The sequence below is a fragment of the Alosa alosa genome, chromosome 10 (assembly GCF_017589495.1).
Source record: "Alosa alosa isolate M-15738 ecotype Scorff River chromosome 10, AALO_Geno_1.1, whole genome shotgun sequence".
NCBI lineage: Eukaryota > Metazoa > Chordata > Actinopteri > Clupeiformes > Clupeidae > Alosa > Alosa alosa.
Genome location: NC_063198.1, coordinates 24,718,557 through 24,743,556, shown reverse-complemented (window position 1 = coordinate 24,743,556; position 25,000 = coordinate 24,718,557). Strand labels below are relative to the sequence as shown.

The window sequence follows — 25,000 nt, the reverse complement described above, 5'->3', positions numbered from 1 at the left end:
TCTTTATGTGTGTGCTAGTGTGTGTGTGTGTGTGTGTGTGTGTGCTCCTTGTGCAAGCACTGATCCTGTCTTTATGTCAGAGGGATGAATGACGACGTGTTACAAAACAGCATCCCATTGTAGACTAAAATATCCTCGTAAAAACTAAACAGAAGGCAGGTTTACATAAAAGGCAGGTCTCCATTAAACCCACAATAACAAAACAGCGCCAAGGACACAAGTACACAACCACACAGACGAAATGGCAGACACACACCACAACACATCCTCACAGACGCAGACACACACCTCAACAAATCCACACAGACGCAGACACACACCTCAACAAATCCACACAGACGCAGACACACACCACAACAAATCCTCACAGACGCAGACACACACCACAACACATCCACACAGACGCAGACACACACCACAACACATCCATACAGACGCAGACACACACCACAACACATCCACACAGACGCAGACACACACCACAACACATCCATACAGACGCAGACACACACCTCAACAAATCCTCACAGACGCAGACACACACCACAACACATCGACACAGATGCAGACACACACCACAACACATCCATACAGACGCAGACACACACCACAACACATCTATACAGACGCAGACACAAATCTTAACACATCCTCACAGACACAGACACACACCTCAACACATCCATGCAGACACAGACACACACCTCAACACATCCACACAGACGCAGACACACTAATGACAAGGCATCACATCCTCCAACACATCCACATGAACAAATCAAAACAGCAGCAGCAGCTAGCACTAGCAAAACTCATCCAGCAACAGCAAAGCCACTAAATAACATGTCCACTAAATAAGTAAACAGCAGTCCAACATGACCATACTACTGACCACAGCTGCACCTCCTGGCTTGGCTGTGGAGTGGGGGGTATTAGACTAACTTTCATTCTTGTGCAGGCTACTAGAGTTTCACTTTCAATTAGTCATGAGAAACCACAGCTATGGCACATCCAGAAAACATGCAGCACTTTGTTCTGACTCAGAGCCTGACAAGAAACGCCACTCTGGTGCAACAGCGAGTGAGGAGACTGTGAGTGTTTTCACAATGACATGTACGGCCTAAACCTATTGTAAGTTATATCTTATCTACAGTCACTTTATATGCTCCCGAGGCAGTCCCTGGACAGGTGATATACGCTCATATCGAGTTCACATTTCCGCTCCTTGATTCCATGCCATCATTATTACTGGCTGGACCAGTTCCCAGGCCGGTACTGAAGCCAAAGCGGATCCGGACAGGACTCGGCCCTCTTCCGGCTCTAACCCGGCCCAGAGTGAGCGTCTCTCCCCAGGCCTGCGTGACAGACAGGGCTCTGGAGTTCATTCCCGGGGAAGAGGAAGCCTGGAAGTAAATCACCCGCTCTCAGCACTTCCTGTGCCCAGTGACTCTCCGGGCGCCAGGAGGCGGAGTGGACAGCACTGCTGCCAGGAGTATCCTCCAGTCAGTCCAGATGGGAAAATCAGCTCTGCTTAGAGAGAGGGAGGGAGAGAGAGAGAAACAGATACAGAGAAAGGGGGAGAAGAGAGAGTGAGAGAGAGAAAAGAGAGAGAGAGATAGAGAAAGAAAGAGAGAGGAAGAGAGGAAGAGAGAGAGAGATAGGGGGAGACAGGAAGAGAGAGAGAGAGAGAGAGAGAAAAAGAAGGAGAGAGGGGAGAGAGAAGGAGAGAGGAAGAGAGAGAGGGTCTCTCTCTCTGGCCAGTCCAGGTCCAGCTCCAGCAAACAATACTCTGAGGACAGTGTGGACGAACACAAGATGTGGAAAACATACACAGAGGCAAAGGGAGGAACACCAATGGGAAAAAGTGAAGGAAAGAGTGAGAAGGACAGCACAGAAGAGGTGAAAGAGTGAGAAGGACAGCACAGAAGAGGTGAAAGAGTGAGGAAGGACAGCACAGAAGAGGTGAAAGAGTGAGGAAGGACAGCACAGAAGAGGTGAAAGAGTGAGAAGGACAGCACAGAAGAGGTGAAAGAGTGAGGAAGGACAGCACAGAAGAGGTGAAAGAGTGAGAAGGACAGCACAGAAGAGGGGAAAGAGTGAGGAAGGACAGCACAGAAGAGGTGAAAGAGTGAGAAGGACAGCACAGAAGAGGTGAAAGAGTGAGAAGGACAGCACAGAAGAGGTGAAAGAGTGAGAAGGACAGCACAGAAGAGGTGAAAGACTGAGAAGGACAGCACAGAAGAGGTGAAAGACTGAGAAGGACAGCACAGAAGAGGTGAAAAATCCACACGGTTTGGTCCTGATCCAGGTCTGATAGATTAGAGCCAAATCCACTCCTGAGAATAGCTACCATAGGAGGAACAACAGCTACTGTTACAATCTGGACCAGTGCAAATAGACTACAAACACACAATCTGGACTAGTGCAATAGCCTATAAACACACAATCTGGACTAGTGCAATACCCTATAGCCTACAGTATAGTGGACTAGTGCAATACCCTATAGCCTATATACCCTGTGTCAAGAATAATAGGAGAGTAGGAGAGTTTATTTCAAGATACTATAACACTCTCATAGGAGAGTTTATTTCAAGATACTAAAACACTCTCATAGGACAGTTTATCTCAAGATACTATAACACTCTCATAGGAGAGTTTATTTTAAGATAATATAACATGACAAGCTAAATCACATGGCGAAGGTTTGAAACCTTCTCTTAATATTTCCAACCCTGTAATTTAAATTGGGAATAAATGTTATATATGGAAAGAATGTAGGCCTATATGTAATACCTTTTAAAAATATAATCACTGGTTTTGACGTACAGTATGTTCTCATTTCCTGGTGGTCATCATATCAAATAAAAGACCGTAATAAATTAAATATTCACCTTATTCAGCCCCGCCCATTTTTTTAAATTCCACGTTGTCTTTAAACTTCCGGTCGGCTAGCTACGTCTAGTTAGCTTCATTGGGATAACACGGCAGAAGAGGATAGAGAGGCTAACTTACAGAACAGCCGCTCCAAAGTCAGTTTTTTCCTAACTTCAGATAGGAAAGCTGTATAACAGAAATGGAAGTCACCAAAATCCTAAATAAACGTTCCTAACTTTAGGATGACCCATAATATATGATGCCAGTCATCTCGATAGAGCTCTGCTATCTCAATGTATCGCAATGGATGTACTGCTCAATCGGTAGTTCGGAGACAATGTGGGCAAAGCTAGTGCCCCCATGTTTGCGCACGGAATAAGGTGAATAATGTACTGAATCAGAAGTCAGTCTTGCCAGTATAGTCAGTGTGTGTCTCTGCGTGTGGCCTGGTCGTGTCTCATAGCAACCGGAGCTCCACCAGTTCCTCATCAGGAGCCAGAATCCTGAGTGGCAGAGAGAGGAGGCTTCCTGGGAGCGTCTGTTTTTAATCCAACCAGTGTGCTGCGTTGTGATGAGGTGAGCTGCGTTGCGTTGCCCTGCATTGCGTTGCCCTGCGTTGCGTTGCGTTGCGCTGCGTTGCGTTGCATTGCGTTGCGTTGCGTTGCACTGTGCGCTGAGCTGGAGTGGGACACACTAGGTGTTCCCAAGTCCAGGAGAGAGTCCAGCTGTGCGTGCGGGCATGAATAAAACATCTGAGGCAACAGCGCCGGGCTAACTGGGCCAAACCCTAGTACCAGCTAAGCAGGGCTGGAGTCTCTGAGTGACAGAGAACAGTATATGATGCAGCGCAGAACCTGTTATGAACATGCCAGTGCATGTCTTTGTGCGTGACGTAGACTGTCACTATTGCTTTGGTATTGTTTGCTTCTCTACAGAAGCTCAAGAACTTGCCCAACCTGGAAATAATCCAACCAGTGGCTTGGTTTGAAATTGACAAAAGGTGTTTAACATGGGTGAAATGACCCTGGTCTGACCCTAGCCACTGGTTTGGAAGTGGTGTTGATGTGAAAGAGAGTGATCAGTGATGACAGTAAAATGTGCTGGAGAGATCTTGTGTTAGTGTGAGGAGGAGATCTGTTGGGAGTTAAAGCCAGTGATCAGTGATGACAATAACACTCAGGAGTCTCCACAGCATCACAACGACTTGAACACACTCACACAAGGGGACTCTGATGAAGGACACTGGAGCCATGACACACAGGGGTGTGTGTGTGTGTGTGTGTGTGTGTGTATGTGTGTGTGTGTGTGTGTGTGTGTGTGTAGGTGTGTGTGTGTGTGTGTGTGTGTGTGTGATTGTGTGTATGCTTGAGTGAGAGTATACATGAGTGTGTGTGTGTGTGTGTGTGTGTGTGTGTGTGTGTGTGTGTGTGTGTGTGTGTGTGTGCATGTCCTTCCCACAGTAACTGCAGCACACTGGCGCAGCCTCTGATGCCAGTCCCTAGGGGACGGACAGGACTCTCCCCACTGCCTGCACTGCCAAGCCCTCTCAGGGCATCTGCCAGGCCAGGGAGTGCCCGCTGCAGTTGGACATATCACATCGACACATGGCAGTACGGCACAGAGGGCATGGTGCTACCAACAGTCAAAGGAACTGGCCAAATGACCAAGGAATAGCCACATCACATGGGGACACCACAAACTGTAACACAAATGTAAGTCTAACTGTGCACTATATCACTGGATTGAAGTATTAATAGATAACTCAATCTGTGTGAAATGTATCAGTGCACTTTATAAGGTAGAGAGTCAACCCCACAGACCCAGGCCAGACTACAACCACACAGACCCAGGCCAGGCTTCAAAGTGAATATAAAAAAACATGTAACACATGCAGGGGGGACCTGCAGTAAGTCATTTAAGGTTGATTCAACTAAATGACCACACCTCATCAAGTGCAGACATCAATTTCTCTTTCCTGACCCTCTGTAAATGGTCGGTCAGATCTAATATACTGAGTGGACCACACCATTCACTGTTATGGGCTAATGAAGTCAGGGTCATGGCCTCTATCCACAAAATAAAGCTCTATACTCAACAAATGCATGAGGACTCAGTGAGTGCTCTAAGTCCTCCATTTTAGACACAACTGATGGGCAGTTGGGACAGCTGAGCCTGAGTGGACAGTTCAGGGCCAGCTTCCCACTGTTGTCTGGGATGTGTGAATACATGTCTGAGTGAATAGATGGCTAAACAAACAAATTAATGCTAACCAAACACAATGGTAAAATTTGACCTAATTGATTAATTCCTATAGGACAGAGTAAGAGAGAACTAATAGAGATATCCAGTCCACCACACCATTAATGGAGATGCCTGCTGCAGGCTGGAGGGTTGGGGGAAATTAGACCAATTGCCCCTCAGGGGGCCCATAAAACATGCTGCCGAGTGGATGACGTATTGGCTAAGGGCCATTCTACCTCCCTGAGGACCTATGCAGCCGGCTGGTCAGGGATAGAGAGCGATTGTTGGCCTTAACCCGTGGTGCCCTGCCCTATAAATGGCACAGAGCCAGTTAGGACTTGCGCTGGCCCACGTAGGTCTCTATTCATGACGCCATGGGGTCGTTGGTTGGTTGGTGCGTGATGCATCACCTATTGATAAAGGTGTATTCCAGATAATTCCATAATGCGCATTAACGACAGACCGTTTCACAGGTTAACACCCGCTGGTTTTATGACTAAATGGAAGTGGGGCCGTGCAATTACATGATCACAGCGCAAACACGAGTTTACATGTCACATGACACATCTATAACGCACAGAATCTATGCTTGCAGCCTAAAATGCCATGTTCACACTTTAATGACAAAAGAAAAAAGGTCCCGGGCGTTGCCATTTCCCAAATCCTAAAATTCACACTTTAAACTCCATTTGGAAATCCTAGATTTATTCAAAATCATCCTGCACTAACGCATGACTTCAGAGCGTAATCCCTGCCATGGCGCGCAGACCGGGGGGATGTCGGGAGAGGGATCAAGACATAATTGAAACCATATTGTGGGGTGACAGAGTGTGCTCCCTCTTGCGCAAATTCATACTGATATCATGCTTAACACGGTCAAACTACGCACGTCTACCACAAATACATGGGCGCCAAACCATGCGCTTTGCAAGGCTCTGCAGCCAGATAGGATCCACATGTTGGCATCTTCCCCGGTATCATGGGCTGTCAGAGAAACGCCCCCTACCCACAGTGGGCAGCGTGTTGCCTGGTAGGGTCTACAGATGTGATGCTCTGATTTCATATGACTATTCTACCCCAGTGCGTAGGACGAATCCATCTAAATCGCGTTGCTCTGATTCCATTTTTGATTATTTTCTAACCACATGATAGAATGTCACGTTTGCTCGCTTTCGCCAAGTATGGGCTTAAAAGTCTTAATAACCACCACAAATCCAAAATATCCACATGCAGACTCGACGTGACCGTCAAACTAACTGAATCATCAATAGCCTGAATAGTATTCTTTTTCCAGGTTTACGGTTGATGATACACATCTATGCCGCCTCCATGTCGTCTACCAACGACATCCACAAGGACGCTCGAGCGCCCAGCCAGCGTCATTCAACTGGTTTCTCCTTGTAAAGGACACATGCAGAACGATGCTACTTATCTTTACAGGAAAGGCCATTAACTTTGGACCATCAACAAAAGTCATTCAACTTCTCTTTCGATTAGGCTACACTGCCCTTACAAACGTGCAATCAACGCGTTAAAAGTAAAATTGGTTGTGGTTTGTCACAGCTCCCCTAACCCACTAGTGCGAAAAACATTTCATAAAAATAACTTAGCTTATCTATAACGACTGAAATATGGATGAGACGTTTAGGAAGCAGAGAGGTTTTGACAAAACAGACAGACAGAATTTTTAAATACAGGCTATCCATTTGTCCGCATCTGTATTGCTTCACCTACCTGAACCTCGGCGAATCTTTGATACATTCTTCAAAATCCACCGTCATGTTTGATGATTATTCTGTCTGAAGATTTGAGATAGTTTATTTCATGTCCTGCAGCTAGAATCAGAAACTGTATGAGAAATGAGTGGCTATATCCCTCCAGCAGCGCGGTAGTGGCACGGCTCCTCACCCAGTAAAACAGTGACACTGTGACACAGAATTGAGATCCAGCGCGTTTCAGTTTACTACAGTCGACACTGGGCTCCGGTAAGGGACCGTCCACAAGCTCTGTCTAACATGAATAACGAAACATCACTGGCTCCAATGCTGTTGAATATAGCCTGCTGAAGTCAAAGTAGACTTGGCTACAAGTAATGGTGCATAGGCTACAATCATTATCACTTCGAACACTCTGATACAGAAAAGGTGGGAGACATTCATGGAGTTTTCAATAGTGAAAACTTCTTAGTAGATGTTGAAACGGGAGTATCTGATCACATTATTAGGCTATTATTTCCAACCTTTACAGTGCTGTCTGTCTGTCGTTATTGATTGATCTAGGGCATATAATGTAAAGTACATTGAACATTTAGGCCTACCGCAATTATAATGTACAATTAAATACATTTTAATTTTAATTTGAATAAAAAATGCAGCTACAAAGAAATCATGTTTCATGGGTAGTAAAAACATGGTGTTCTCTTCAAAACTTTGAAATGTGTGTGTGTGTGTGTGTGTGTGTGTGTGTGTGTGTAAAAATGTCATCAGAAGCGCGGAACATGTTTGACAGGGAGAGGACTGGAGATCCTGGAAGAGTGTGAGCTATTGCAAATGTCTTCTCTCTTGGGCATCCTTCATACATCAAGCTGTGGCCAGCCTTCGTGTCGTTGAGAGACACAGACACACACACACACACACAAATATGCACACAACTATCCCTGATTCATGCACATCTTTGCAGCCTCAGAGTAATGACAACTGTTTAGCCATATGTCAGTCAGGTTGTCTCATGTATTTGGATAGCTGAATCTCTGCCTTTCTGTGTGTGTGTGTGTGTGAGAGAGAGAGCGAGAGAGAGAGAGTAGGTTTTTGAAGTTTGAAGGTAGAAGTTTGAGGGGGGCTTTAAGATGTGTGAGAGTATGTGGGTGGGGGGCTGTGAACGTGTGTGTGTATGTATGAGGGGAGCTGTGAGAGTGTGTATCATGAGTGTGTGTGTGTGTGTGTGTGTGTGTGAGAGAGAGAGAGTGTATTCTCTTCTCTTCTCAGCCTCACGTTTGAGTTCTCCTGTCCTCATTTCACCTCTCTCCACCACTCCGTCTGAGCATGCTCAGTGCAGCATCAGAGGCCTGGGCCTCAGCGTCTCCTCACATTAGCACCAAGTATCACGCTCACACTCACACGCTCACACTCACACGCACCACAACAGAAACCAAAACAGGCTAAGGCTCCTAACAGCAGTAGCAGTGTGTGTGTGTGTGCGTGTGTGTGTGTGTTTCTGTGTCTGTGCACTGCACAGACCTCTGTATCGGTCAAGGTCACTTGTGTTCTTCAGATAGTTTTGAAGTGTTAAAATAGCTTTTCTAGTTTTATAGTGCCTGCATTGTCTGCTGTGTCCAGATCTCTGTGAGTATTTAGATTGCCATGATCACATCAGAAGGAGTTGCTCAACTAAAAGCATGAGAAAGCAAACCACAGGACAAGGGCACCATCATTTACTGTGTTTGGGGAAAGACAGTGACTGGCATTAGATTGGCAATTAATCTGTAAAGGTGTGTGTGTATTTCTCATGTGTTAAATGTATGTGTGTGTGTGTGTGTGTGTGTGTGTGTGTGTGTGCGTGTGCGTGTGCGTGTGCGGGCATGTAGAGGATGTGCCACAGAAGTATAGTATTTCTCATGTGTTAAATGTGTGTGTGTGTATTTCTCATATGTTGTTAAATGTGTGTGTGTGTATGTGTGTGTGCAAACATGCAATCCACAACTTAATGTAGGCTAATTCATGTCAAAACGTGAAAAGTAGGCTGTTTTAACAGAACTAGAGCTACAATTTTCGTAAGAATATATTGCATGTTTACAGGGCTACCTTGGAAAAGCGATCTCAGTGACTCACCTGGTTAAATTAAAGATAAGTAAATAAAACGTTTAAATACTGGCTTCATCACAATGAGATTATTGAAGAATTGTGATATCAGGATATACCAATTATACCCATGATTTGATTGCCAAAAGAGTAATATGTAATTTAGAGAATAAGCTTAATAAGGATGGGCTTTTAGCCTAATGACCAGTAAAGGAATTTTCAGACGCTCCCTTTTCAATCTGAAAAAAGAGGCGGAGTTTGTGAAACGTCATCAGAAGCGCGGAACATGTGTGACAGGGAGAAGACTGCAGATCCTGGAAGTGTGTGAGCTATATTGCAAATGTCTTCTCTCTCGGGCATCATTCATACATCAAGCTGTGGCCAGCCTTCGTGTCGTTGAGAAACACAGTTTTTGAACACCTGCTCTGAGTGTTAACAATCCCTGTTGTTTCAATTTGACACCAAGGCAGTGATAGCGAGAGCTTCCGTCGTACAACGAGACTCAGTTTACCTTGGAGGCTAGCCTTGTAGGCCTTTAGAGGTTTTTATATTCTGTCAGCATAATATTTATATATTGAATGAAGCGAGTCATACACCTTTTCTCTTATTGCAGATGACTATTGTAACTTCTAAGCCTTGTGGACGTGTGCAGCAGTGTAGCGCAATGACACCATGCGGACACTGACGACCTCTATGCTGCAGTAACTTCAGAGGGTGGACAGATCTGCCCCCAGGCAAACCAGACACGATGCTTCAAAGCGCCACCCGCTATCTGATCTTTTTTCAGTATATTGGGACAAAGTACAGGTAGCTTGCATATTTGCTGTAGGCTTTAACTATGATTTAATAACTTTATAAACAACATCAGTTAGGAGTGATTAAAGAGCAGCTGTTTTTTTTTTTTTTCTACTTACAGTGGCGTAGTGAAAGCTCCACCTCACCAAGCTGTTCTGGGTGTTCAGAATTATTTGGAGGTCAGTTTCTGTATATTACATTAACCTAATAAACTGTTAGTCTGTCTATCATTGTGAAATGTGTGTGTTATGGAGTAAGGCTCCAAATTAACTTTCTGTTTTCAATCTGCAAAAGTATTTGTGTACCAGCTTGGTCTATGGGTGACTGCTTGACTGTGCTGAAAATGACACACTGTTTGGCATGCATGGGGAAAAGGCCTATTTTTGTGGTCATGTCCAGCTATGTGGGCCCATTACACGAGGAAGCAGACAGTTGCTCTGATGTGGCCTCCAAAAGGGCTCAGTGTGCAGAGACTCAGAGGTTCGTCGGCATAATTTGGGGGAAGTTTTGCTTGTCGTTGTGGGATAAATGTTAGAAAATGTCTAACCACTTTAAAGTAATGGAACAATCCAACTCTGTGACATGGACACAGTGACTCAGTATCCTGAAGAAATACTCAAATGGTATTAGCTGTGTGTGTGTGTGTGTGTCAGTCTTTTCATCCTGTCATCGTGCTCCAACATGTATTGAGCTTGGGAAACAAAAATGGCTCTGGAACAGACATGAAGGCAAATTGTCTCCACTTAATTTGCATCTGTTGATGCTTGATGTATCCGTGACAACACAGAGACTGGATTGAAGTGGTTTATCTCTGTAGCCTGGTTCTGCTGCACTCATCCGTGTGGGTGGATGCACAGAGCCAGAGGTTGATTCTGTTACCTGCTTCCTGATGTCAGCCATCACTGGTACAGACGTGGCCCAACTCTGGCGTGAGGGCCGCCATGACCTACTGGTTAGGGCTTCGGGCTTGAAACCGAAGGGTTGCCGGTTCGATCCCCGACCAGTAGGAAAAATGTGTGCCGGGGAAGTGGCTGAGCACTGCTCTCCCATGCCTACATCCACGGCTGAAGTGCCCTTGAGCAAGTCACCTAACCCCTCCTGAGCGTCACTGTAGCAAGGCAGCTCACTGCTCCAGGTTAGTGTGTGCTTCACCTCATCACTGTGTGCTCACTGTGTGCTTCACCTCATCACTGTGTGCTTCACCTCATCACTGTGTGCTCACTGTGTGCTTCACCTCATCACTGTGTGCTTCACCTCATCACTGTGTGCTCACTGTGTGCTTCACCTCATCACTGTGTGTTCACTGTGTGCTCTGTGCGTTCACAAATTCACGGATGAGATAAATGCAGAGACCAAATTCCTTGTATACGCAAGTATACTTGGCTTATGAACCTGATTTACGTTCCGGTTGATTTGCGCCTGATCAGGGCTGGGCCTGTTCCCAAGTGCGTCCTCTCTCAGAGTCATACAAACAGGTCTTTTGCATCGGCACCTTTCTTTTTCTCTCTCTCTCTCTCTCTTTCTCTCTCTCTCTCTCCCCATGCTCTCTCATTCTCTTCCTTATTTTTCTAACACATATGCTCTCTGTCTCTTTCTCTTACACACACACACACAGACACACATACACAGACACACACACACCCACACAAACACACACACAAATATGTGCACAAGTATCCCTGATTCATGCATATCTTTGCAGCCTTACAGTATAGAGTAATGACAACTGTTTAGCCATATGTCAGTCAGGTGTGTGAGAGAGAGAGAGTGTATTCTCTTCTCTTCTCAGCCTCACGTTTGAGTTCTCCTGTCCTCATTTCACCTCTCTCCACCGCTCTGTCTGAGCATGCTCAGGGCAGCATCAGAGGCCTGGGCCTCAGCGTCTCCTCACATCAGCACCAAGTATCACGCTCACACTCACACGCTCACACTCACACGCACCACAACAGAAACCAAAACAGGCCAAGGCTCTTCACAGCAGTAGCAGTGTGTGTGTGTGTGTGCGTGTGTGTGTGTGTGTGTGTGTGTCAGTGTGTCTGTGTCTGTGCACTGCACAGACCTCTGTAGGGTCACTTGTGTTCTTCAGATAGTTTTGAAGTGTTAAAATAGCTTATAAGGTTATAGTGCCTGCATTGTCTGCTGTGTCCAGATCTCTGAGTATTTAGATTGCCATGATCACATCAGAAGGAGTTGCTCAACCAAAAGCATGAGAAAGCAAACCACAGGACAAGGGCACCATCATTTACTGTGTTTGGGGAAAGATAGGAAGTGACTGATATTAGACTGGCAATTAATCTCATGTGTTAAATGTGTATGTATGTGTGTGTGTGTGTGTGTGTGTGTGTGCATGTAGAGGATGTGCCACAGAAGTACAGTATTTCTCATGTGTTAAATGTGTGTGTGTGTGTGTGTGTGTGTGTGTATTTCTCATGTGTTAAATGTGTGTGTGTGTGTGTGTGTGTGTGTGTATTTCTCATGTGTTAAATGTGTGTGTGTGTGTGTGTGTGTGTGTGTGTGTGTGTGTGTGTATTTCTCATGTGTTAAATGTGTGTGTGTGTGTGTGTGTGTGTATTTCTCATGTGTGAAATGTATGGAGCTGTGGTCCATTCTGCTGGACTCCAGGGAGCCTTTAACATTTGCAAAGTAATGTATACGAGCAGGCAGCCCTGAAAGGCCTGAATCAGTGATCTCTCTCTCTCTCTCTCTATCTATCTTGAGACGTTGGACAGGCCGGGGTGTAGAGTTCCCTCTGCATGTTCTGGAAATATGTGGGACAAAGACAGAAAACATCTGTTTGGGCCCCAGTCAGAAAGTAGCCAGAACAGCACTCTGCATTTCTGTAGTGTGTGTGTGTGTGTGGGAGGGGGGTCTCTCATGGATAACACTGAATATTTAAGCAAATGTTTCATTTGATTTCCTCTACCGCTCTAGGGTACGTTTTGCAGAACCATAGTTGCTAACTGAATTAGTAACTTTGTTGGTTACAATGCAATTTCCCATTGCCAACCAACTAAGTTGCTAACATGTTAGCTAGCAACTATGTTTTTGGGAAACGCACCCCTGCCTGTCACATACTTGAATAGCTTTAGGGGGTTGTTCTTGTATTTCAAACACAGCCTGTATTAGGCCTGTACATCTATGTTGAGCTTGTATTATCACACCTGGGGTTTTATGCTTGAACTTGTTGCCTTTTTTGTGTCAGGACACAGTGTGAGGACACTAGGATGCTGTGCTGCTAGTATGCAAATAGGCATCATGAGAAGAGGGAATTGGGGCAGAAATAATGTTCATATATTTGCCAGTTTGTTTGCTTTTACAAGTTGCTTGAATCAAAGCCAGCGACTGGGAGTAATATAAAACACTGATGTCCTGTTATTATGTTGACTGATTCTCCATGTCTCTACTCCAGCATGTCTTGCCAATGTATTGAGGTGTTGTCAAGTCAAGTTTATGTATATAGCAGATTTCATACACAATCCATTTCAATGTGCTTTACAAAATCAAAAGCAAAGAGGAATAATAGATAAAAGCAGAATAGGGAAACAAAAGCAAAGCTGAATAGTACATAAAAGCGGAAGAGGAATAATAGTACATTTTCAGCTACAAGCCTGTTTAGTTAGACCATGTAACAGTGATCTTCTCAGCTGTTGCTATATCACTTCCACACTTCTCCTTGGTAGCCATTCCCTTTAGGCCTATACATTACATTGTGTATGTGGGCCAATAACACTGAAGAGGTTTGTTGCAAGATTTGCTATGTGTAGTGCCTTCCCAAAAAATGATTTGTCTCATATATATTTCATTCTATATTCATCAATGTTATTATTACTTTCCATTTGTTGTCTTATCTATATTGTATTACATCCTGTGTGTGCACGGTATTGGTCAGCGTTGCTTCCCTGTTCTTGGATGTGCTTTAAAGAGTTTTGCCTTGCCTGTTTGCTCTGCATACCTTGCCTTGCGTTAGATAACCTTGTAGAAGATGGTTCTGTGTTGGTTGCATTGGTAATCTGCATACCCAGCTCTGTAAGAGCTCTAGTCCGCTGGTGTTTATCCTGAGTATACCTGCCATGTTGCCAGTTACGCATGCCAGTTATGTATCTACCTGCTGCCTGTAGCTTTCCTCCAAAACTCCAAAGCTGCCTCAAAGATTATATTCTGAGGACACAATTTGCCTGTTGTGTATCAACAACACTCTATAAAAGTTATAATGTGATGTGTTAATCACAACATTTCTTCTAACAATTTGACAAACTAGGCTATTCAACTAGCCCACTTGTTTACGAGACTCAGTGGCTGTGCAGTGTGCACACGCTTCATTTGGGTTGTCAGGTTTTTTGACAAAAGGGTTGAAATTGAAAGTAAGTCATTGTGTTGGCTATGTGTAGGGTGCATATCATACCCAATTTGGCAACCCGGGAAATGTCAGACTAACAGAAATGGATCTGATGTGATGAATGGATCCATGATTTAAAAATTAAGTTTGATGGTCATGCCAATTCCGGGAGTTTCCCGGGAGAAATAACAAAACGGGAGGGCGCTGGGAGAAACCTGGGAAAAACGGGAGTGTTGGCAGGTATGATTGTGAAGGCTGATAGCCTCAAGGGGTCCTGCTGATGTCCGCCATCTCCCTCCTCCTTCCAGGACGCGGTACGGAGCCTGAAGCCGGTTAACGAGGTGGCGGTGTTCATCTCCAGTCGCACAGACACTGGCGTCCACGCCCTTGGTAACTCCGCCCACGTGGACATCCAGCGCAGAGAGGGGAGGAGCCCCTTTAAGGAGGAGGAGCTTGTACATGCCCTCAACCTCTACCTCAAACCACAAAACATCAGGTGAGTCCAGGCCTTCTGTGGATCAGTGGATTCTACGGGTCGTAGTTCATAATTAGTGATGGCGTAGCTTAGCGTAGGGTAGCATTGCGTAGGGTAGAGTAGCGTAGTGTAGTAAAGGGGGTAAGTAGTAATTAGCCTCTTCACTTGTTACAATATGTGCTTCATAAGACAGACAGAGTGTGTTACAATGTTTTTGTTGTGCTATGTAGAGCAGTGGATGTCGTAGCGTCTGAGAAATAGTTGCCCTGGGTTCAAAATTCCAAATACAGCATTTCAAGTCCCTGTCGCCTTGGATAAAAGTGTGTGCAAAATCCCACTCTGTTAAATCCAATTCACTAGACTTTAAGTAAGCAGTTCTTCATGGACCTGTTATAAATACCACAGATCTGGTACTCATTAAGTGAATGTAGAGTGGGAGGATTTGTGGCCTAGTACGGAGTAGACATGTTGTCAGCCTGTACTCCAACATGCTATGACTTCAGGCTGAACAACCATCAGATATATGCCCCAAATCTCCAGGGTAATCTACATGATGTCATCTAAAGTCAGCAGAAAGGCAACTGATGTGCAGTCAAGCCAATGTAGCAGAAGAGAAAACACTGCAGCCTATCTGTGTGTGTGTGGGTGTGTGTGTGTGGGTATGTGTATGTTGTGTGTTTGTGTGTGTGTGTTGTGGGATTGTATGCTGCTGTTTAAGGACTTTATGTAAATATATGTCAGTCCAGGGCTGCGTGGGTAAATGTGTGGCTATGCACGACTAGCCCCATGTGTTAGCATTATGGGCTCAACACACTCCCCCCTCAGAGCTCACAGAGGTCACACAGGGGAAGAGGAGGTGAGTGTCAGGCTGTCATTACACAGCCTGTGTAGTGTGGGTAGGAGAACATGTGTGGCAGAAGGTGGAGAGTGTGGGAAGGAGAACATGCATGTTTCTTGAATTTCCCCTGGGGATCAATAAAGTATCTATCTATCTATCTATCTATCTATCTATCTATCTATCTATTTATCTATCTATCTATCTGGGTAGGAGAACATGCATGTGGAGAGTGTGGGTAGGAGAACATGCATGTGGAGAGTGTGGGTAGGAGAACATGCATGTGGGTAGGAGAACATGCATGTGGAGAGTGTGGGCAGGAGAACATGCATGGCAGAAGGTGGAGTTGAAGCCATAGGCTGTAGAGGAGTTAATGGCTGATTATGTTAAGGAGTACATAAGGTATGTATGGAGTGCATGATTATTATAAGGAGTGATAAGTTTGACATTGTTTCAGTTTAGCTATCAATGTGTCTACATGGCTCTTAAAACTGTACGCTGATGAAGATTGGGGTTGAATTTTACTATTACTATTATAGTAAAAAATATTGTGATATAGCTTCAAGTCTGCATTTCTCATCCCTTGTGGAAAGCACAAATGGTGACCTTGGTCGGTTATGCATGGTTGACCTTGGCAGGATGTGGGTGTCAGACAGAGGTCACCATCTCAGAGGTCACAAGGTCAAGCATCACTGATGTGCTCCTCTCCAGCGCCTTTACCATGAAAAGTCTCTCATGTGCACCAGTGTCCAGAGAGCCGGACATCTTGAGAGGGTTTCTCTTTGATGTACATCTGAACATACGCCTACGAGAGAGAGAGAGAGAGAGAGAGAGAGATGTTGAGGGAGTGTATGTATGCGTGTATGGGTGTGAGAGCGAGAGAGAACTAACATGACCCAGACAAGCCAGAGGATCATCACAAAAGACAAACATCAAAGATCTGCGACCTGATTGCTGACTAGAAAACAAATGTACAAAATATTTGTTATTGAGCCTAAACAAGATAATTGTTTAGTTGGATTAAGCTGAGCTCACAGAGATGGATAGATAGGTAGATAGATAGATACTTTATTGATCCCCAGGGGAAATTCAAGGTCTCAGCAGCATACATACAACACAAACACATTCTTTAACAGCAGAAAGAGTAATTCAAGTATATAATGTAAAAACACAACTAAGCAGTAAGGACAGTAGAAGATAAAGAATATGCTAAATATACTAAAATACAAATTATACTAACACTTAATACAATATATAAAAATATACTAAAATGCAAATTACAAAAATACAAATTATACTAACACTTATTCTAAATCAATTCTAAAAACAGTATCCACATAGTGGTGATTAATAAATCAGAGGCGCTTGCAATGACTGAGGCAGGGACTGAGCCTGTGATTCTCTGTGCATAGTAAGGTATGGTAAGGTGCTCTAAGGTGCTCTGTGTGAATGAGTGTCATGGTGGTAGTGCAATGGTGATAGTGGTCATGGCGATAGTGCAAATGAGTAAGTCAACAGTGCAACTATGCAGAAATAAAGTAAAGTAAAGTCTATATATCTATATATTTAACTATTTAAGAAAATGTATAAGTGTGGCCACAGTTCGGCTGTGGCATGGAGGGGGTTATGCATATGTGCTAATGTGCTAATATAGCACGCAAACAGTGAGGTATAAAGACAGTGGTACAAGTGGCTAGTGGACAGACAGTACCAAACATGGAGGGGATGAAGAGGCAGATGAAGAGGATGAAGAGATGTGCATTTTGCAGGGAGAGAGAATGCACTCCAGGTGTAATGTCTATTTAAACCTCTCAAACGAACGCCTAACATCACAGCGCCTAACATCGCGCTGTCACCCTAACTCTCTCTCTCTTACTTGCTCTCTCTCTCATTTTCTCATATTATCCCTCCTACTCTGTCTCTCTCTCTCTCTTTCTCTAACTCTCTTTCTCTCTCTTTCTTAACCTCCATCTCTCTCTCAGTCTTCCTCATCATCTGCTCTGCTCTGCTCCCCCACTCTCACTCTCCCTGCAGCTCAGATCAAAGCGCTTCACTCCTTCACTCACAGTGTCTTTCCTCTCTGTCTGAATCCCAAATTGGCTGCAGAAACGAGGGCAGAGCGCGGAGCGAGAATAGAATAGTGCGTGAGCATCAGAGCACTTCTGTCGCTGGCGGAGAGGGAAAGAGAGAGACGCAGCACTGCTGAGAGTAGCACCCTGAGGTGGGGCACCCTTTAAACAGCGGACTACCCCTTTAAACAGCGGACTACCCCTTTAAACAGCGGACTACCCGCTTTGGGGCAGCCGTGGCCCGCTGGTTAGCACTCTGGACTTGTAACTGGAGGGTTGCCGGTTCGAGCCCCGACCAGTGGGCCACGGCTGATGTGCCCTTGAGCAAGGCACCTAACCCCTCTGCTCTCCCCCCCGCCCGTTGTAGCAGGCAGCTCACTGCGCCGGGATTAGTGTGTGCTTCACCTCACTGTGTGTTCACTGTGTGCTCTGTGTGCTATGTGTGTTTCACTAATTCACGGATTGGGATAAATGCAGAGACCAAATTTCCCTCACGGGATCAAAAGAGTATATATACTTATACTTATACCCCTTTCGCTCTAATCTCCGTGCAGTCTCAACACTAGATGTGTATAAGTATAATATATATAAGTATATATACTCTTTTGATCCCTTGAGGGAAATTTGGTCTCTGCATTTATCCCAATCCGTGAATTAGTGAAACACACACAGTGTACACACAGTGAGGTGAAGCACACACTAATCCCGGCGCAGTGAGCTGCCTGCATCAACAGCGGCGCTCGGGTGCTAACCAGTAGGACACGTCTGCCCACAAAACAGTGTACAGGGAGACTAACCCAGATCGCAACTCACTAAGGAGCAGAGTTGTTTGTGATCTGTTATTGATCACACATGCACCAGATAAGGGAAAGATCCATGTCAGAACACCATTTGGATCCAGTGGGATCCAGAGCGACCCAGTGAGCAGTTATCAGTGTGGAAGGGGTCGGATCCACAGGCCACATGGCTGATTAGGTGGGTAAGGAGTTGGGTAATCCACCTGGGAAACCAGATTATTGGACTCTTGTAGCTCATCTGGTGTGTTAACAAGCTACAGTATCATGGTCATAGTACCTAGATTAGTAGTATGTAAGGGATAATGTATAGAACGCCGGTCATTATTGGGAAAATAAGTCCCGACAGGCGAACAGGACCCCGACGTGCCAGCGGATTGTCCCGCTTATTACACGGCTACTTGCCAAAACGAAATAATAAACTTCCCATGATATGACTTTAGCCTACATAGCCTAGCCTATTTGTTACCGTTCATCGTGGCATCTGCTGAAAAACAAATAGTTCGCAACACACGCTGCTGAACTTGAATCAAACATTCTTTAGAACACAGCTGATCAACCGTCTGCTTTCACGTTTGAATGAAGTTCCAGTCCTTGCGTAGTGATATGAAAGACGTATCAGAAGCACAAAACCCGTTGCCATTGACAGCAGTAATTATATGTTTGCAGCGGTAATTACATGAAAATATTTTACCGTAGAACTTTGGGAAAGCCCATTCAAGTCAATGGAGCGTTCTACTTGCCTTGTGAAGAGCCGTGTAATAAAAGTAAGTAATTGAGAGTGTAGGGGAGAGCAGAGATGTTGGTGCTCTGTGGGGACCAGATAAGGAGTTGGTCCACTCTGAATCAGAACCAACAGCCCTGAGAGATCAGCATCACAGTGTGGGAGCGAGTGAGTGATTGAGTGGCTGTCACTCAGATGTCAATGCATTTTTAAAATGGTTTGTTGTTGGATGCTGTTTTATGGGTCAGTAGGTCAACTCTCTTCAAAATGCTCCAGTAATTGAGTTAAATCTGAAACCATTTGCCCGGAAGAGAAGCTAACAGCAGAGCTGGAGCTCTGTGTGTGTGTGTGTGTGTGTGTGTGTGTGTGCGCGTGTGTGTGTGTGTGTGTGCCATTTAATTGAGGTTACAATAGCGCGGCCCATTGTGTGATCTAACGGGCTGGATTAGGAAACTCAGTTTTGGAGTCTGATTGTGTACTCTTATCTGAGCAGACCAAGTCAAAGGAGAAAAAAATTAGGTCTTCAGATTCACTGCAGCAACATTAATACTAGGCAACTGACCCCTGTAACTACGTCCACAGGACTGTGTGTGTGTGTGTGTGTGTGTGTGTGTGTGTTTGTGTGTGACTCTGTCAGTTTTCATAACATCAGCAAGTGTGGGATTTTTCCACGGCTGGAGTGTCACTTAAAGGCTTGGAGAAGTCCCAGTCTATGTCTCCACTCCTTTCTCTTCTCTTTGTTTTTTATTTTTTTATTCTTTCTTGTGTTTTTTACTTTCCTCCCTTTTCCTCTTCTTACATGCGTCTCCTCCCTCTCTTTTCTTCTCTTCCTTTCTCTTCTGGTCTCTTCTCTTCTCCTCTTTTCTTCTCTTCTCTTCTCTTCTCTTCTGGTCTCTTCTTCTCTTCTCTTCTGGTCTCTTCTCTTCTGGTCTCTTCTCTTCTCTTCTCTTCTGGTCTCTTCTTCTCTTCTCTTCTGGTCTCTTCTCTTCTCCTCTTTTCTTCTCTTCCTTTCTCTTCTGGTCTCTTCTTCTCTTCTGGTCTCTTCTCTTCTGGTCTCTTCTCCTCTCTTCTCCTCTCTTCTCTTCTCTTCTCTTCTCTTCTGGTCTCTTCTTCTCTTCTCCTCTTTTCTTCTCTTCCTTTCTCTTCTTCTCTTCTCCTCTTTTCTTCTCTTCTTCTCTTCTCCTCTTCTCTTCTCTTCTTCTCTTCTGGTCTCTTCTCCTCTTCTCTTCTGGTCTCTTCTTCTCTTCTGGTCTCTTCTCCTCTCTTCTCCTCTTCTCTTCTCTTCTTCTCTTCTCCTCTTCTGGTCTCTTCTCCTCTCTTCTCTTCTCTTCTGGTCTCTTCTCCTCTCCTCTTCTCTTCTCCTCTCTTCTCCTCTTCTCTTCTCTTCTCTTCTTCTCTTCTTCTCTTCTGGTCTCTTCTCCTCTCTTCTCTTCTCCTCTCCTCTCCTCTCTTCTCTTCTCTTCTCTTCTCTTCTCTTCTTGTCTCGTCTCGTCTTTTCTCTTCTTTTCTCCCAGTGCTTCTCTGGCATGAGGCCTGCCATCTGTATTTGGCACTTGTCATGTCATTTTTGTCTTGTACCAGTGTGTGTGTGTGCGCGTGTGTGTGTGTGTGTGTGTATGTGTATGGGGGAAGTGGTTCCAGAGCTGTCACAACAGATTGAGGCAGAAATAACAGAGGGCACAAGACCCCTCTCTCTTCCTCCCCCTCTCTCTCTCTCTCTCTCTCTCTCCTTCCCCTCTCTCTGTGTGTCCCATGTGTGTGTGTGTAAGAGGTGTCATCGAGACTCTGGCAGACTAACCCAGATTCTGTGGTTCACATCAGCACACTCACAGAGCAAGAGAAATGGGGTACCACACTTGGGGTCTTGCACACACACACATACACACACACACACACACACACACGCATGCATACACACACAGACACACACATGCAGACATACACATACACACACACACACACATACACGCACACATACACACGCACGCTTACACACATAAACACACGCTGCCGCTCTCACGCACTACTTCACCTCCGGAGCTACGACAAACCCAGCATGACTTCTGCCATGTTCGATTTGCATCCCACACTGCCTCTCTATGTCTGGGATCCCTACTCACAGAGGACTCCCCTGTCCCCTCACACACACACATGCACACACACAGGAAGGATGGGCCTTCAGCTCAGCACTGGCTCTGCAAACATCTGGGTCAGTACCTTACTCTGGTCCACTTCCTGGTGTGGGGTCAGCACCTTACACTGGTCCACATCTTGGTTTAGGGTTAGCACCTTACTCTGGTCCACATCCTGGTGTGGGGTCAGCACCTTACTCTGGTCCACATCCTGGTTTAGGGTCAGCACCTTACTCTGGTCCACATCCTGGTGTGACCCGGTCCAGATCTGGCTCTGGTCCGGTTCTGATTCAGTTCTGATTGCCTTTGGTTGCTACATCCTTGTGTGTGTGTGTGTGTGTGTGTGTGTGTGTGTGTGTGAGAGTTACCATATAGGAAACCCAGGACCTACAGAACCTGAGGACTCCACTGGGACTAGCTGTGTCCTGTGTTCTGTTTCCTTAAAGCAGTGTTTCTCAAAGTGTGGTCCGGGGACCACTGGTGGTCTGCAAGCTATCCCAAGTGGTCTGCGGGTAGACGTGGTAAAATATAATATAGATGAATTGTTTGCAACATTGAACCAACTTGGATGTAAATCCAAACAGTTCTGCAACACTGCTTATGTAAGCTACTGTACACCAGTTTAAATCATGAATCATCTGACACAATAAGTAAGGTGCCAAGACAATGAGGTTGTTCAGTGAGTACGCTTATTGTGTAATATACTGATGAAGTAGGTCTACTGTTTTTTATTTTTTAGCTAGGTTGTCCGTGAGGTTTCTATTTATAGAGTGGTGAAGTCCCGCCCCTTCTACTTCCGGTCCATGGGACCTATCTTTCAAAAAATTATGAACGGGAGTTAATGGAGAGATAACAATTATTTTTTGGTCCAGTTTGAATTGTGCCACAAATTTCACATATGATGTGTGTGAATTTAAAGATAATTTTTCACGTCAAGAAAGTACTGTTGTTCGATAGACTTCAAAAGTTATGTTGGTTTTGTGCGAATCCACTCAGTGGACTACATCTCTCGTCTCGAGCGATGTGCGTCACCAACGTAATGAAACGATAAGAGCTGTTATGCTAGTTAACGGTTGCATCTTGCTGCCTGCTATGTCACTTAACAGTATGTAATGTACAGTCTATGGACGAATACAACTTACCTGATGTGTTTAATCCTCTGACTCATGGTATTTTTCTTGGCAAGGAAAGCCCAATTAAGACCTGTTGCTGGTATGCTTGTACAATCTAGTGTGGCTGTGAATGAGCTAACATCACTAAGCTGCGACTGATGGGTTTGTAGTCGTTGGAATTACGATCTTTCACAATGTTGTAATTCAATAGTTCTGAAACAAACTGCAAATGTCTTTACATGAAAAATTGTCTTTAAAATTGACAAACATCATATGGATAATTCAAGGCACAAGTCAACCGGGACCAGAAAATAATTTATTTTTCGCCATAGACTGCCGTTCAAATTGTTTTGAAAGATAGGTCCCATGGAGGCAAACGGAAGGGGCGGGACTTCACCACTCTATTGGTTAAGTGGTCCTTGGTCTGAAAAAGTTTGAGAAACACTGCCTTAAAGGAATCTGATTTTAGCCAGGAGTGCAGCCAGGAATTGTCGACCCCATGAAATCTCTCAGTTATCTCTCACTTTCAGTAGCCCAGAAAATGACCTTTCTCCTGTCGAGCCTTAGCCCCCTTTCATAAAACACGTGTGTGTGTGTGTGTCGCTCTCTCTCTCTCTCTCTCTCTCTCTCTGACTGCCACACATCTGCTAAACTGCTAATGCGCTCCGCAGCGGTTCTGGAAAGTTCTGTGAGGTCCAGTAGGCCCCTCACCCAGCAGCGTCCCTGGGGCCCAGTGAAGCTGGCAAGTCCTGAGATTGACACTTGCTGTAAATGACACAACGGGGGCTAGCGATGGCACTGGACACATGGCGGAGAGCTAGCGATGGCACTGGACACATGGCTGAGAGCTAGTGACTGTACTGATCACATGGCTGAGGGCTAGCGAAGGTACTGGACACAGGGCTGAGGGCTAGCGACTGTACTTTGGCTAGCGACGACACTGGACACATGGCTGAGGGCTAGCGACGGTACTGGACATATGGCTGAGGGCTAGCGACGGTACTGGGGCTAGCGACGGTACTGGACACATGGCTGAGGGCTAGCGACGGTACTGGGGCTAGCGACGGTACTGGACACATGGCTGAGGGCTAGCGACGGTACTGGCTAAATGCAGCCTGGACTGAAGACCCTACTGGCAGAGGAATTTCTCTCTCTCTCCACTGCCTCCTCCAAGGCCTGACATTCCCAAAATGGCAGCAGTGTGAAAATATTTCCACCAACTCATGAAAGTGGACACACACACACACACCAGGGTTTCCGTTGTCCGGTAATTACCGCACATTGGCCGGAAAAAAATGAAATGTCCGACAAAATTAAATCTCTCCGGTCAAATTGTCCAATTGAAATTGGCTAATAATCCCGTCTCCCTAACGCAATCTGAATTTGAGAATAAGTTTTAAAATGTAAGCCTATATTAAAGCAATACGTCCTCTGGCTATGTTTTTTAAATGTACCGTTTGAAAGCTATTAAGCAACATGCATAGCTGCTGCATTTCAAATAGGAAGCGCACGCTTAAAACGTCCATATTTAACAACGAACAAATGAGTGAGGCGGTTCAAACATGGCCAGGCCCAAGCAGACTAGCCTTAAAAGTTTTTTTCAGAGGCCAGACGCGATGGATGATGATAAATTGGTAACGTCTGAAGCCTCAGATGTCCGGTCAACCACCACCACCAGATAAAAAAGCAGAAGTGTCGGGCGATCTGTCGAATCATGGCGTTGGAAGTGGAGTTGCGGGGTTGCGGCCGCTCCAAGACACTGTCATTCTCCGTGTACACTGGACATGCAACTGTGTTCTGTACCCAAAGCATACAGTAGGCCTATGCTTTCTCTGTCTATGATCTGCAGGGTTAGGGCCTCCTCGACGAGGAGATTGCTGGTCTCTGACACACACACACATAGACACACACTCAGTAGAAGGGTTCAGGAGAACCCTAGGGCATGAAGAGGGAAAATAACTCCAAATGTCATGGCCTTTGCCTGTAGATCAGACCCAGGCTCTACAGAAGTGGTTTTGTTTTTAGTTCCCTCCTTTATTTCCCCAAAGTATGACGTTTGAGAACGCAATTGTGCCATGTAGAGATTGTCTTATTTTCCTGCCCCAGAGCCACTTGGCCTTCCCTCGCACACACATACAGACACACACGCACACACACACACACACACACTACTTATGCATACATTTATACTTACAACCATACGACCTACACACACACACAAACATTCTTGTCTCACACCCGTGCACACTCACACAGACACACACACACACACACGCACAAACACGTCCCTCGTGTGGGCCAGCTGATGTTTTATGCAGAAAGGCCCTGTTAGCAGCGATTACCAGTGGCCGGTAAATGATTCATGCCAGCCCAGGGAGTCCGCAGCGCAGGATGGCACCGCCTGGTATCCCTGGCGTGCACACAGAGCGGGCACATAGAGGGCACATAGAACGGGTAGAGGGGCACAGCCGAGGGGGCATCCACACTGACCCTTCAGTAAAATATACTCAGGAGTCCTTGGGAAATGTATGTCCAAATGTTACAAATGTAGTACAGATTGCACTCTACAACCCTCTAACAGATTGAATATGACAGAACAGAAGATGACTCCAATGTGAAGCGTTCTGTGGTCTGTGATCGAACAGAACAGTTAGAGCCAGTTCAGGTCCAACTATGGGCCGGATAAGGGCCAGGTGTGGACCAGGTGGTTCTGATCCAGTCAGATGTTATCTGAGCATTCTGTTCTGCCACACATGAAGTCAAATACATCCCAGAACAAATCCCAGGCATGTTCTGGATGTACAGCTGACCTCCAG

General features: G+C 45.4%; 2 protein-coding genes across 6 annotated transcripts in view; one reads left to right on the top strand and one right to left on the bottom strand.

Moving 5' to 3' along the window:
- Positions 1 to 7,058, bottom strand: part of LOC125301794 (arf-GAP with coiled-coil, ANK repeat and PH domain-containing protein 3-like) — an 85,174-nt gene extending 78,116 nt beyond the window's left edge. Inside the window, exon 1 of the mRNA XM_048254530.1 lies at positions 6,850 to 7,058. Coding sequence (XP_048110487.1) covers positions 6,850 to 6,896 — 47 coding nt within the window. The 5' untranslated portion in view covers positions 6,897 to 7,058. The remainder of the gene's footprint in view (positions 1 to 6,849) is intronic.
- Positions 7,059 to 9,154: 2,096 nt separating this feature from the next.
- The window catches only part of pusl1 (pseudouridine synthase like 1), a 25,824-nt gene continuing 9,978 nt past the window's right edge, over positions 9,155 to 25,000 (top strand). For 2 of the 5 annotated variants that reach the window (XM_048255239.1, XM_048255234.1), the window contains exons 1-4: positions 9,209 to 9,453; positions 9,526 to 9,719; positions 9,829 to 9,886; positions 14,352 to 14,539. In XM_048255239.1, coding sequence (XP_048111196.1) covers positions 9,661 to 9,719; positions 9,829 to 9,886; positions 14,352 to 14,539 — 305 coding nt within the window. In that variant the 5' untranslated portion in view covers positions 9,209 to 9,453; positions 9,526 to 9,660. Of the gene's footprint in view, positions 9,454 to 9,525; positions 9,720 to 9,828; positions 9,887 to 14,351; positions 14,540 to 25,000 lie in introns of all 5 variants that reach the window. The other 3 variants (XM_048255237.1, XM_048255238.1, XM_048255235.1) reach the window with 3 other exon arrangements.